At 39.1% G+C, this 14,735-nt stretch overlaps 1 protein-coding gene across 1 annotated transcript in view; it reads left to right on the plus strand.

The window, feature by feature from the left end:
• The first annotated feature begins 608 nt into the window (after positions 1–608).
• The window catches only part of REELD1 (reeler domain containing 1), a 122,003-nt gene continuing 107,876 nt past the window's right edge, over positions 609–14,735 (plus strand). Inside the window, exon 1 of the mRNA XM_073655946.1 lies at positions 609–720. Coding sequence (XP_073512047.1) covers positions 709–720 — 12 coding nt within the window. The 5' untranslated portion in view covers positions 609–708. The remainder of the gene's footprint in view (positions 721–14,735) is intronic.

The raw sequence follows: 14,735 nt of genomic DNA on the forward strand, positions 1-14,735 counted from the left end.
GGTTGTGTTCATTTTTGCATCAACTAATTTAAGTAAAAATGAAGGTTTTGTTATGAAATTCTGAAAGTTATATTAACCTTTCATGTTATGGGTTAAAAAAATGTTCTACAAAACTCTGTTTTGTCATAATGTTGGAAATTGTTGGTGTGATATTGATTAAAATAGTATGCCATGTTACAATAGAATACTGGTGAATTGTCTTTTAGCATTTTCTATAAGAAAAAAGTATGTGCATCATATGCTTGGACAATGAGAATTTCTATAAGACTGGAAAGACTTGTGACACTTCTCTGTATTTGTGTATCTCCTCCGGGAGACCGAGTATTGTGAGTTGTTGAATCCTTTTGTTGCAACCAAATCCCATCCTGCTGGGCTGACAGGAGGGACAATAACATTTCCCAACTGAGAGTTAAAGGGTGTGCAGGCTGATCCTTGATACACAGATATTGTGTTTTTTGTCTTCCTTGTTGTGTTCCTGTCATCCTTGAGGAGACTTTCCAAATCAGGTATAAGGGAAGAAAGAAATCAAATTAGGGCTGTCTATCAACACTAGAGGGGTAAGGACTCCACAGGCACTACATTATCTGTGACAGCTGTTGCACACACTATTAGAGAAATTGGTCTGAGCTATTCTCTAAAGAATGCTTCTCGGTGGGTCTGAGGCACATATTACTACTTGTGTGATTTGGGCAAGCATCCTGATTAAACATGCTTCTCGTGGTAAGTAGACTGACTGCCATTATTGCTGTTTTATGCTTAATTGAGCATCTTGAGGGATTTCAGTTGACTCCGAAACACTAGATTGATCTTAATAATAGTTATTGATCAGCTAGAAGGATTTGTATTTGTTTAGTACTAAGCTAACAAAGTCATTACTGCTGTTGAGATGTAATTTACAACTCTTTATATCTTCGTAATTTAGCTTAAATAGTTTTTATTTTAACTTCTGGGGATTAATTGACTAATCACAAAAATATTCGTTCATCACTGTTAGATAGATACAATAAAGATGTATCTTTTATCTATCCATTATACACCCATGTTGTTCTGCCTCTGGTTCCCTTTCTCTTTTACTGATACATTTATTGATAGGTACAACTAAAACAAGTGGGAAGATTACTTAGTCTATCTTCATTAGTCTCAGCGTAGTCTTAAAATCACCAAATTACTAAACATGTTAGAGATATGAACTGTTATAAAAACATAAAGTTAAAGTGACATCTCTTAATGGGCAACATTGCTGCTCCAAACGAGGTTACCACTCTCTCTATTGTAAAAATTATTGGCAATTTTAACTGATTGTAAATCAGTGTGGCACAGGGAGCATGTATTTGCCCAAAATTTAGGAGACTGGAAAAATTGGGTATAAATTAATATTGTGCCTGTAAAAAGGCAAATAAACAGTGAAGGAAGCAACAGAACTAACTAAATACAGGTTGCTGAACAGGGATGGACATACCATTGATGTAACCTGTGCAGCCATGCAGGGGCCCAAGAGGTTCCGGGTCTTACTTATACCACCAAAGCTGCCGGCAGCTTCTGATAGACACAGAAAAGGGTTCTTTCTATGCCTGCCTCTGTTGCTGAATGTAGCTTAACAGAAGGGAAGAATATAGGGAATTATTTTTAAACAAGTTCAGGCCTGGGCCTTTTTTCCACGTTCCTGACCAGGTACACGATCAGATTTTATCTTCAGTTCACTTTTAACAGCTCTAAAAAAAAATGTCATTGAAATATTCAAATATTTTTTTACTTTTTTGTGATACGTGGTACCTAATTTTTATGTCATTTTTAATAGAAATGTGTATCTACTTTTCACTTTTTTATGACTACAAATAAACAATATATACATTTTAATTTATGTTTCCCTTTCTGTGAAAAAAATTATATTTATATAGTGGACAATCTTTTACGGGATGAGGCTATAAACAGCTATTTGGACTGGCAGTGTTTCCTTTCTTAAATTTAGTTTTGTTTATTTTATTATTGATTTTTCATTTTTTCTTTTCATTTAAATACAGCGCCCCCAATCAGGTCTTCATAGACCTTTGGGGGTTGAGAGGGTCATTTGAACATTATTTAGACATTATTTTTGCTTTTCCCTGTAATTGGGGTTATTATACCAACCCCAGTTACAGGGAAATTCAGCTTCCTGCCTGTATAGCTGAGCTGACTGTGACACCTAGGACCCAGAAGTTTCTGCTCTCTCCCTACACCCAGTTATCATATGATTACTGGGTCTGGAGGAGGAAGCTCTGTTAGTGCTTCCTATACTGTATACAAAGCGCTTGTTCAGCATTGTGTATACAGTAAGTAACCTATAAAAGGTCCTATAGGTGTATGGAAATATACACGTATTATAAAGCCAACAACAGAACTCCCATATACAAATTAATCTTTATTGAAGAATACATATAGAAAAATAATTTTTCCTTTTGCTAAAAACAATTAAAAGAAGTCGAAATGCGGAGATAACAGGTAAGTATAAATCATTTTGTGTTAGTCCTAAGAAGTGTACATCAGTCTAAATACATAGAACAGGATTATGCCAAAACGTAATGACCCGTATGGAGAAAAAGACAAAAAACCCTCAAAACTTATTTATACGTATAAGATTATCTTGAGCACATAATATAATGTCTCCACCTAGTGGTCAAATATATGCATAAATCATAATACTATAAAAAAGGATGCAGGGTATGTATCCAGTTATCAAAGGTAGGAGATGAACATATTGTAACCTTAATGCATCAATAATGTAGCTCCAGAAAATAATGAATTTGCATATTTAACCATATACTAATAAAGTGCAAGTGCTTATGATCAAGGGGTTATACATTTAATAGGAGCAAAACCATGTCCAAATTAATGGATACAGAGCTAGACCAGTTAGATTCTCATATATAGGCCAATCATAGGTCAGGGGGAGCCTGGTTCCAAGTAACTATTAGAAAGTGCAAATGCTTATGTAATAAGAAAAGCAGGCACACTCCAGACATATGATTGTCAGGGTCTAAGATGAACAGTTAAACAAATAAATAAATTAAATAGACATGAAAACACATCAAAGGACAAATAAACACTCTATATTTACCACCTTTCAATCCTCTGACGCGCGTTCCCCTAGTGCTTCCTCAGAAAGGGTATACCTCATGACCCATGATATATGGTTAAATATAAAAATTATTTTCTAGCGCTACTTTATTGATGCATTAAGATTATAATATGTTAATCTCCTTGCTTTGGTAATCGAATACATACTCCGCATCCTTTTTTATAGTATTAGGATTTATGCATGTGTTTGACCACTAGGTGGAGCCATTATATTAAGTGCTCAAGATTATCTTATATATAATTCATTTTTGAGGTGTTTTTTCATATCTACCTTCTCTATAGGGAGCTTGGCTATGTCTGACAGACGCTTCCCCACTCCCATAGCTGAACAATCTCCTGCAAGCTGCTTACTCTGCACTGACATTTTAGAATGTCAGTACAGAGTAAAGTATGGACTGCTTGGAATTTTAAAGTTTATGGGCTGGCCAGAAGTATTTAATGCTACATGTTACCAGTGCAGACTGTTTCTTTGCAGTGTTTGGTAGTCTGCTCTTAGCTGTACATAATTTTATTTGCTCTTTTTATAGTATTATTATAATTTGCTAAAGCCATTTTACTTATTGAACAAAGCAATGACAAACTTTAGTAGCATGTGAATAATTTTAAGTAGAGGTTGCAGAATTTAGAGACATGGCACTACCACTACTAACCTGACAAGTACTCTATCCCTATATACAGGGAGAAATGTTTGTGTCAAACCGATCCATTAAGCTTCCTTTTTTGTGGTTTGGAAGATCATAGTATACTACATTCTTATGTACAAACATATATGGTAAAAAAAAAAGTCTAAAAACAAATTGATTTATTGATGTGTACTTGATACATTTTAAATATTTGTTTTCCATTTCCCAATTATATAGCTCCCATTCTTTTTTACAATAATAACTGTAAAATAATTTTTAATAAATGATAATAGTAAATGTGTAAGTGTATGTTTTATAAACGATATATTTTTATACAGGCAAATATCAGGAATAATTTAATATTCTTGCTTGCTGTGCGCTGCTTTTTCTCCACAACTACTGATCAGATGAGAAGATCTACATGGTATTTGAACGCAATACTAAACTTGTGTATGTGGGTGGTTAATGTCCTGCTGAGGCTTGAAGGACATCCTTTTTCTGGTTCCTTGCTGCTTTTTGTGACTGCCTTAGTGGAAAAGATCACATATATTCATGTGCAATCTTAGGAAGTAAGACAGTGAAAACTTTATAACTCTACAAGTGTCTTTTTTTGTTAGAAAGGTTGGAGAGCAGTCTTAGAAATGTAGAAAATTCATGCTGGTGAGAAAAGATAACCTTGAGAACTCCTTGCCACTCCATGAGTTCAGTCAGGTAACTCACTGAAGTATCCTGGGGAACAAATCATATCTTTGATTTGTGCCTGAACCCAGGAATAAAAAGCATAAATAATGGACTGAACTAAGGCATATGGCTGTGCGTTCACTAGGAGTCTATATGATGTGAATATGAATGATGTTACAAGTGAAGATAAGAATATGATAAATGTTTAGCATCATCTCACCATTAAAAGTCCTCTTTTTCCTTCTCAATAGTACTGAGGATTTCCAACACAGAATTATTTTATTCAATGTGTAATATAAATTACATTTTCACTCATGCTCTTTACAAAGAAACCATGGTTGGAAGGTATAAAGATAATTGTTTTTTGTGAAAAAAATGTATTGTGCCAGAATAATATTTTCATCAAGTCAGTTCAGAAGTGGTTTTGTTTAATAATTGGAAGGCATGAATGGTACTTCATTCATTTATCATGTTTTATCCAGTATGTTGGTATAATGCTTAAAGGGGTTTTCTATTTTCTGGAAAATGAGCCCCGAACTGTGTAAAATACATAAAATAACAAACTCAGCAGGTATTCAGTAATCTATTTTCAGAGTATATAATCCATGGCACTCCCCGAATAATCCATTTAGTTTCCTTTATCCATGGATCACCAGTACTGGGAAGAATAGTATCCCAAAGCGACCTACAGTCATTTTGCATATTAATATGCTTTTTCAAGGCCTCATGAGAATACCACTTCACCAAGTGTTAAATATGCATTTATTGCATCACCTCTTTAGAGGAAACGCCCAAATAAATACCATGCAGAAGTGTTCTATGTTTAAGAGCTTTAGTCTCTTGTGTTAAGGGTAGATTTAGCCAATTTTTATATATCCCATCTTCAGAAAAATTTCCCTTCACTATTTCATCAAGTAAATTTCTTCTTCTTCTAAAAGATATAATTAGTGACATATAAGTACGTTCTCTCATCCTACAGGATGTGCCAGTTTTTATGTATCACTTTATGTATGATTTCTGACATGTAGCTCGTGCACTGAGCTCAGTGACTGGCTAGAGCGGTGACACATACCGTATGCAATACCCCGGGAGCTGGTGCTTTACTCAGGAAGAGTGAGTACCTGCTGAGTTTGTTATTTTATGTATTTTACAATGTTTGGGGCCCACTTTCATGATTGTGGACAACCCCTTTAATTTATGTAAAGATCTTCTCTACACAAAATGAAGATATAATTTTGAATGGTGTTCAGTATAATCAAATCAGTGGTGTAACTAAAGTTCAATGAGCCCCGGTGCAAAATTTGTACTTGGGCCCCCACCTACATGTTGGTCAGATGTATTAACCCTTGTAGCGTTCTAAATCCCATAAAGATATGTGTATGTGTTTCCCCCCGTATTGTAATAATGTTACCCATCCTATATTAATGTCACCCATCCTGGACCCCTTCCTGGTATGTCCTACATCCTGGGCCCCTTCCGGTATTAATGTCTAACATTTTAGACCCGTTCCTTATATAATGTTTCCCATTCTGACCCACTTCCTATAATAATGTCCCTATCCTGGACCCTTTATGGTATAGTGTCCTCCATTCTGGGCTCCATCCAGTTATAATGTCCCTCATCCTGTTGTAATGTCCCCATCTTGGCCCCTTCCAGTAATATATGTAACCCATCCTGGGCCCCTTTTAATAATATATGTCCTTCATCCTGGGCCCCTTCCAATAATATATGTCCCCCATCATTGGCCCCATCCAGTAATAATTCTGGTATAATGTCCCATCCTGGCCTCTTCAAATAATATACTGTATGTCAAACCATCCTGGGCCTCTTCCTGGTATAATGTCCCAGCTCATGAGCTCACCCTGTTCTCTAACACATTGAAAAAAATCCACTCCCACAACGCGCGACGTCCTCTTCTATAGTAGGCTCAGAGGCCAGCAGTTGACTTCAGCTTCCTTGCTATGAGTGACACATGATGTCACTGCTATGCACGGCCTGTGACTGGCACGGCAATTTCAGCTGCCTGCTTCTGATTGACCGGTGGAGTGTATTGTGGTACAGGGACCTTTTGGGTCTCCGTGCTGCAATGCACTTCAGCTGAATGTGCAATGCATCCTAGAACTCACATCCAGCTGAAATAGGTGCTGTCGTCGGTGGATACCCCTCTTGCATGGGCTCGGTTGTGGTCACACCCTGTGCGACCGCAATCGTTATGCCCCTGAGTGCAATAAGATGAACTCTAAGACAACGAATGACAGTGGAGATGAGATATGGGCATGTAGAATGATGATATACTCAATTCCTTAGTTCTGCTGTAATATAATCTAATGTCAAAAATGTCTTCCCACCGCTTTGTCCTGCGCTCCTATATGAAACAAACATGCATGGAGGGGAGATAGCTGTTCACCAAACGAATATTTGGCCAACTGCTATCTTCTTATAGGAGTTGGCCACTTTCTTACCAAATTTCTAAAATACCCTAAACTGTTTTGTACAAAGGCAATAAAGAATACACCCATTGCTTACACGTGCACTGCAGTCTATCAGCATGGTAAAGAATGAATGGTGGCAGTCAGGGACATCCATAGCACTTAAGATTCTGGGTAACCATGTAATTACTTTCTGGCTCCATTATGTGAAAAGTGTTTGGGAGCTGATTCAGCCACAAGTGGCAGACCAGTTGAAGTTACAGAGCGGGGTCATAAAGTGTTAAGGTGCATAGTACATGTCACCCATGTTCTGCTGACTCAATAATTAAGTTCCACTGAAATTGACATCAACTCAGAAACGTGCTGGTATGTCACAATGATTGAAAGCCGGAGGCTGCCGGCAGGAATAAAGTTGATTTCCTTCCGGAAGTGGGGCTTTTATTACGGCGGCCACAGAGCTTCCGAACGCTATTAATCTGCAAATGAACAGCATATATGCAGGTTAATAGCATTTGGTGACATGACAGGTGTGACAACACAGCATTTGTTCTTAATTATGCCAGATGTATTTTCCAGTAGGTCAAGAGACATAAGCTATTGTTCATATGAGCCTGAACGTTGACTCTTGAATTGATGTTTGTTGAATTGTTCAATGGCTGCTGTTTACCTATTATATCAGCTCCTACAGTTTATTATGCTGCAATCCTTGTGGGATAAATTGAACAATCAATGTTTGGTAATATGTTCATTACCCACTGTGTCAATCCATGCAGCTTATTGTCCTGCAGACATTAAAAGACAAACTATGAACCCTCGAACAATGAGAGATTAGTTCTGCCACCTTCTCCCAATCCTGTGGAAAACGCCTGAATAAGTGCTTTGAACTATAAAAGGGGAATCTGCCTCTGCTTCTAGTGAGACTTGGCAGAACAACAGCCAGGCACTATGGCTCCAGCCAGAGGAATACAGATTTGGTCCACTGCCCATCACTGAGTCTATGGAAACGTTCGGAGCACCCAGGTTGGGACAATCTGGTCACGTACCTCAATGGTCAGCTTCCTAAGCTTTCCGCTATCTCCTCTCTGTGGATGCCAGCCCAAAGTGGGGTGACATTGGATGAGGTACAGTACAGACCAAAAGTTTGGACACACCTCATTTAAAGATTTTTCTGTATTTTCATGACTATGAAAATTGTACATTCACACTGAAGGCATCAAAACTATGAATTAACACATGTGGAATTATAAATTTGTTTTTGTTGCCATTTTCCGAAACCTGTAACGTTTTCGTTTTCCGGGATCTGGAGCTGGGTGAGGGCTTATTTTTTGCGCCCTGAGCTGACGTTTTTACTGATACCATTTTTGGGTAGCTACAATGTTTTGATCACCTCTTATTGCATTTTATTGCAATGTTGCAGCGAGCAAAAAAACTTAATTATGGAGTGTGAAGATCTGAGGTTGTGGGTTGAAATAATCACCTAGGCTGGTTAACGATGCAACTATTTTTTATTCCTTACATCCATGGTTTTACAACAACTTCAGGTAAATGGCCAAAATACATTGCACCCAGTTCACAAAATCCTCTCCCCGGGAGGTAGTTCCACTGTCCCTCTACCAGGTGATAGTCACTGTCTCCCAACTTTTGGTTGGCCCACAGATTTCGTATTTCCCTCCAGTATAATCTGTAGTCCCAATTAACCTACAGAGAGCACGGAGTACATTCCCAATCAAACAACAAAAAAATGTGTTGGTAATTAAAAACACATATTTATTCAATCATTTAAAATATACATGCAAAAAGGACAAAAATACATATATAAAAATAGTAAGTCATTCGGGGTGAAAATCACAAACCAGAGCCGCAAAAATACTCAATCCTTGTTCCCACAGTATAATGGTATATATAAAGCAAATAAAGTAGTATCAAACAAATAAATAAAGAATAATAAGTGTACAGGATTTGACAATAAATGTCACACTATCACCCATAGAGAAATAACTATAGGTAGTAAGTAACCTGGTAAAACCCCCCTCTCCTCCTTCCAGGATCTAAAGTGTTAAAAGTGCAGTCATATTTGGATCAGAGGGGACTTACCCATATGAGCAACAGGGATTAGCGTGCGACTCTGAAAGCCCCGACGCGCGTTTCGCGTTGCTTCTTCGGGGGGCTGTAGTCCCAGTCCATGCTCTTCCAGGTGACAGATAACACGATAGAGGCACATGTATCCAGCAACAGTCCTTAAGAAAGTTCAAGAAATCCAGACGACATGTCCCACAACTGTAGCATGCTTATCCAGGCCATCCGGCAACCATTCTTCAAACTCCATAGGTAATCCATCCATGAGCTCCAGAACCTCAGCCATACAGCTTCACCCCTCGACATCACTTCACTCACTCTCACTAAAACACGTGGCTTAATTGTCCTCCTTCTCCTGGGATCAGCCCCCTGGATGGGCAAAAGTGTTCACACCCTTCACCTTAAACATTTGCTTTTAGCTCAAAGAATGAAGAATATTTCAGAAGCTCATCACCTGGGACTGCATATGAGACCCCCTGTGGTAATGGCTCCATTGGATCTACTATCCCCATCTACACAATTGGCCTAGTGGCTGAGAGAACAATGGCTTGAGGCCCCTGAGATACTAATGAGATTAATGGAATGATTGCTTTACATTTACTTTTAGCAATCTCTTGTTTGGCCTTGTGTATACATAAGATCCAACTAGCACATCTTCCTCTGCTTAATGTCACTGAATGGAAACATTGATTCCTGAGGCTGAACTGATGAGCAAGCAAATCTCTAATAAAGCACATCAAGCAAATCTCTAATAAAACACAACAATAATATTGAAGGAACCGGTGCTCCGTGCTGGAAAAAGTCTGCATCCCATGGAGTTTTGATTTTTTTTTTCTCCTCATTATGCTGTTCATGATCAGATTAAATAATTTTATATTTTGATAGATCGGACTTTTACCAATGCAGCGATATAATATATCATTTTTTTCAGCTTTATTTTTATTGAGGCAAACAAAGTAAGGGGTGATTTGAACTTTTGTGTTTTTTTATTTTTTCATATTTTTAAAAACTTTTTTAATTCACTTTTTACTGTATTTAATAGTCCCCTTACGGGGAGCTGAGATTGTCTGAATGCTTGTGCTATACATAGCAGTGTATCAGCTATATATTGAGAAAATTACGATCTCCTATGAATACCAGCCACGGGCTGGCTTTCACAGGAGGATCATAATGACAAGCACGACTGGGGTCATCAGCAGACCCCTGGCTGCCATGATAACTCATCAGCCCCCCGCGGTCACGTCACAGGCATGCTGATAGGAACGTGAAATAACGTACCCTGCTGCCAGCGCCTGTTAAGTGCCGCTGTCAGAGATTGACAGAGAGATTTAACAGGTTGACAGTCATGGGCGGAGCTCTTTTCCACATGTAGCTGTTAGAGGCACTTAATGGATGAATAAAATAAGCTGTCATGTGCTAGGAAAGATGTGGGGACATGGAATATGATGTAAGTTTACGTCATAAGTCGTGAATGGGTTAAAAGGACCTTGACTGCTGATACATGATGATCAAACTCAAGAAAAATTACACATTACAACAATGTAATAGAACTATATATATCAAATTTATTAGTTAAAATCATACAGGATATAACAGGTAAATAAGTAAATAAATACAAACCCCAGGATGCCACACTTCATCCGACGTGTGTTTTGCTGTATGCTTTCATCCTTGTCAAAGCATATATCAAAACGCGCGTCGGAAGAATGGTGGCGGGTTTGTACATATTTACTTATTTACCTGTTATATCCTATTTCTTCACTTGTTTATCCTGTGTGTTCTGCTATTATACATAGGATTTAGAGGACATGGTTATCCATTATAAGCACATCCATATGGATAAGGAGCTGTTCTATGGACTGATCATTTAGCACTATGCACTTTATCTTATGATTTATTGTTATCAGACAGTATATCATCCCTATTATTATACTTTGTCCCTATCATCTGTTTGGAGTTGTTATTGGACTGTATATAATTGGTGAAATATTTATTCTCATTATTTATTTAGTGATTGATACTATTTTGAACATCTGATATATACTCACCCTGGGTGCCACCTTATGTTGGGCACTTTCCTTTTCCCATTCTATTTGTGTATGATTTTAACTAATAAATTTGATATATATAGTTCTATTACATTTTTGTAATGTGTCATTTTTCTTGGGTATGATCATTCCTGGACACACAATGTATACTTTTTCTATTTTTGTGGTTTAGCTGATACATGGTGTCAGATCCATGGGCAGCATGTACAGTCATGGCCGAAAGTGTTGGCACCCTTGAAATTGTTCCAGAAAATTATTGCAAATACACATGTTTTGTTATACTCATGTTTATTTCCTTTGTGTATATTGGAACAACACAAAAAACGAGCAAAAAATGTAAATTGGACATAACTTCACACAAAACCCTCAAAATGGGCAGGACAAAATTGTTGACACCTTTCCAAAATTGTGGATAAACAACTTTGTTTCAAGCATGTGATGCTCGTTCAAACTCACCTGTGGCAAGTAACAGGTGTGGGTTATATGAAAATCACACCTGAAACCAGATAAAAATGGAAGAAGTTGATTCAATATTTGCATTGTGTGTCTGTGTGAGCTACACTAAGCACGGAGAGCACAAAGGGGAGAAGAGAACTGTCTGAGGACTTGAGAACCAAAACTGTTGAACAATATCAACAATCTCAAGATTATAGCAAAACATGTCTAATTGCAAAAAATCTGTATAACAAAACGTGTAATTGCAATAATTTGTGGGAGAAATACTTCATATTCTGGAACAATTTCAAAGGTTTCAACACTTTCGGCCATGACCGTATCAGACACTGGCCGTATGATTTCAATCATGTATGTTGGACTCTGAAACCCTGCAGTATTACAGAAAAAAAAACATACTTTAAAAGCCGCTGGGGACCAAGCTACACAGGTGACTACTCGAAAATGCTCATCCCCGGTGGTTTCTCCCCATCCTCCCCACTTGAGTAACAGGTCTTTCCCTACATGCATATACAGTGAAGTATTGAGGGATCTGTAAGTCACTGGCTGCTGTAAACTAAGCTTGTTATACCCTCTGATGTATGGCCCCAGACGTTAAATAAAAATGTAAAAAAAAATAGGATGAATCTGATAGATAACATTCATCTGCCAGCCGTCACCCATAGACTACTATGTTAAATGTATACATTTTACCTATACTCTTTTACTGGATGTCTTTGACGTATGTCAGGTGTCGGCCATTCATCATAGATTCTGACTTAAAAAAAAAGAAGTAATGTATATTTTTTATTGGATAGCTGTGACAGATGCCTTTGAGGAATTTCCACTAATTGTTTAAAAAAAATAATATATTTTTAATGTATATGTTTTTACTGACCAGAGCCTTATTGTATTGAATTATTATCTTTGGGATGCTACAGTATTGTTCTTGGAAACAGTATTAGTCTATGGGATACTTTATTGCGATTAGCTCACATTTATTGCTGCTGCCATAAGGCTCAAACACACACTGCACTGTCTGTATCATTTAGCAAGTCTCCAATATAGGACCCATTAGACTTTGAAACATTTAAAAACGTTTACAAAATATAAAACAAACTATAAATGAAGGAGTTCCCTTAAACAGGACATTTCACTGGATTTTTTTTTTAATTTATACTGATTACTTTCTCCTATTGTCACTGCACATCAGATTCTGAAACAGGTTTTCTTTTTCTTCTGTGCCTTTTGGTTCAAAGTTATGCCCCTGGTAATCAAGGTGCAAATTTTCCCTTTACCAAGTGGGTGTATGCAGAGCTTCTCTGTGGGAGTGGCCATGTTTCGATTAGCCAGTTCTATGGTAAACATCCAGTTGGTTGAAAGGAAAATTTAGCATCTTTATGATCATGGGGCATAACTTTGGAATGGAGAGGCACAGAAGAAAAATAATCTGAAGCAAAGATCCTCTTTAAAATGCCCAAATATCATTAAAGGATTTGTCTAAAACTAATATTGATTTTCATCCTAAATGTCAATTTATTTTAATAATATAATAAAGGTGCATCTCACTAAATTAGAATATCATTAGTGTTGATCGAGCACTAAAATGCTCGGGTGCTCGAAGCTCGGGCCGAGCTCGCCGTGATACTCGGGTGCTCGACCCGAGCAACGAGCCCAATGTTAGTCTATGGGAGACCCGAGCATTTTTGCGGTGGCACCCCCGGCATTCTTTTAAAAGCCTAACAAGTGCCCAAAACGATAGTGACAGTGCTCAAATGACATGAGGATCGCCCCAGGAAGCATTTCTGACCCCCAGGTCACTGCTGTCAACAATGTGGTCAGAGGTATTAAGCCACTTTTACGGGCTCACAATAAAACGTTCAAAAACTAAACTGAAACTTTTTTCCTGTGAAATATGTTAAGGAATTTCTTTTCCAGGGTAAAGACTTGTGTATAAGGTAAAATAAATAACCAAAAACAAAAATACTCCTCCACACCTTGGGCTATGTTCACAAGTAGCATTTTTTATGCGTTTTTGCACTTTTTTTCAACTGTGACAAATGCATTCACCGGGAAATGTCATTTTAACATTTTACAACCTTATCTGGCCATGTGCTGTGTGACACATGCATAAAGTGCTGAAAAGACATGGGAACAGCATGGGGAAGACCCCTGGAAGCATCTCTGACACCCAGGTCACTGTCTAAAAGTGTGCCCATCATAAGTGATCCTTGCCGCATCAGAAGATGCAGACTTGCAACTATCCCCGTGCAAGTTCTAGTCCCAGGGCAGTGTTCAATTGTACCTCCCCATTCCTTGCAATACAAGTGCAAGTATGCAGCCTGCCACCCACCCACCCCCAGGCTGCAATACTATACTGCTTGCTTGCTTGCACTTGAAATTGGGCCTTTTAGGCATGTGGAGGCTGCATTGGCGGCCTGGAATCCATACTCAGTCCCCAGCCGCCCCGCGGCCGGGTGTCCACACATGGTTCCCAGCCGCCTGGGGGCAGCCGGGTGTCCATAAACGGTCCCCAGCCGCCCCTATTTCTCCTTGGAACATCCCCCACACACTTTTCTTAGCCCAGCCTGCTTTAGGGCAGCATTGGACGAGCCCACCAGAGAACCAGACTCCTCCGGTGGGCCCTGGTTTCTCCATCAGGGGAGTTGAGAGTGCCAAGGTGAGGAGCATGATGATGATGACAGAAGTTAGCATCTGCTTTGTTTTCTTTTAATGCAAGTGTAAGTGTGCAGCCTGCCACCCACCCACCCCGAGACTGCAATGCCATACTGCTAGCTTGCACTTGAAATGGGGCCTTTTAGTTTGGAGGAGGCCGAAGCTGGCCACTACCTCATGGCTGCTTCGGCAGCGAGGTATCCATACTCAGTCCCCAGCCGCCCCTATTTGTCCTGGTGTGCCTTATACATAAGATTAAGCGCGTATACCAAAACATTACCTGTGCCCTCCCCAGTGCATTTAGTGGGAAGGAGAGCCTATTCCGCTGTAGTGTGTGCATGCCAAACCCCTGTTCATGGTACATGCGAAGATGCCTCCCACCCTGCACCTGTCGTTGCAGACTTGCAACTATCCCCATTCAAGTCCTTGTCCCAGGGCAGTGTTCAATTGTACCTCTCCCATTCCTTGCAATGCAAGCGCAAGTATGCAGCCTGCCACCCACCCACCCCCAGGCTGCAATACCATACTGCTTGCTTGCTTGCACTTTAAATTGGGCCTTTTAGGCATGTGGAGGCGGAATCTGGCCACCACGCCATGGCTGCGTCGGCGGCCTGGTATCCATACTCAGTCCCCAGCCGGCCCGGTGGCCGGATGTC

This window comes from Phyllobates terribilis, unplaced genomic scaffold (assembly GCF_046119375.1).
Source record: "Phyllobates terribilis strain yellow unplaced genomic scaffold, ASM4611937v1 Scaffold_1__5_contigs__length_1240528914, whole genome shotgun sequence".
In the NCBI taxonomy this organism is placed as follows: Eukaryota; Metazoa; Chordata; class Amphibia; order Anura; family Dendrobatidae; genus Phyllobates; species Phyllobates terribilis.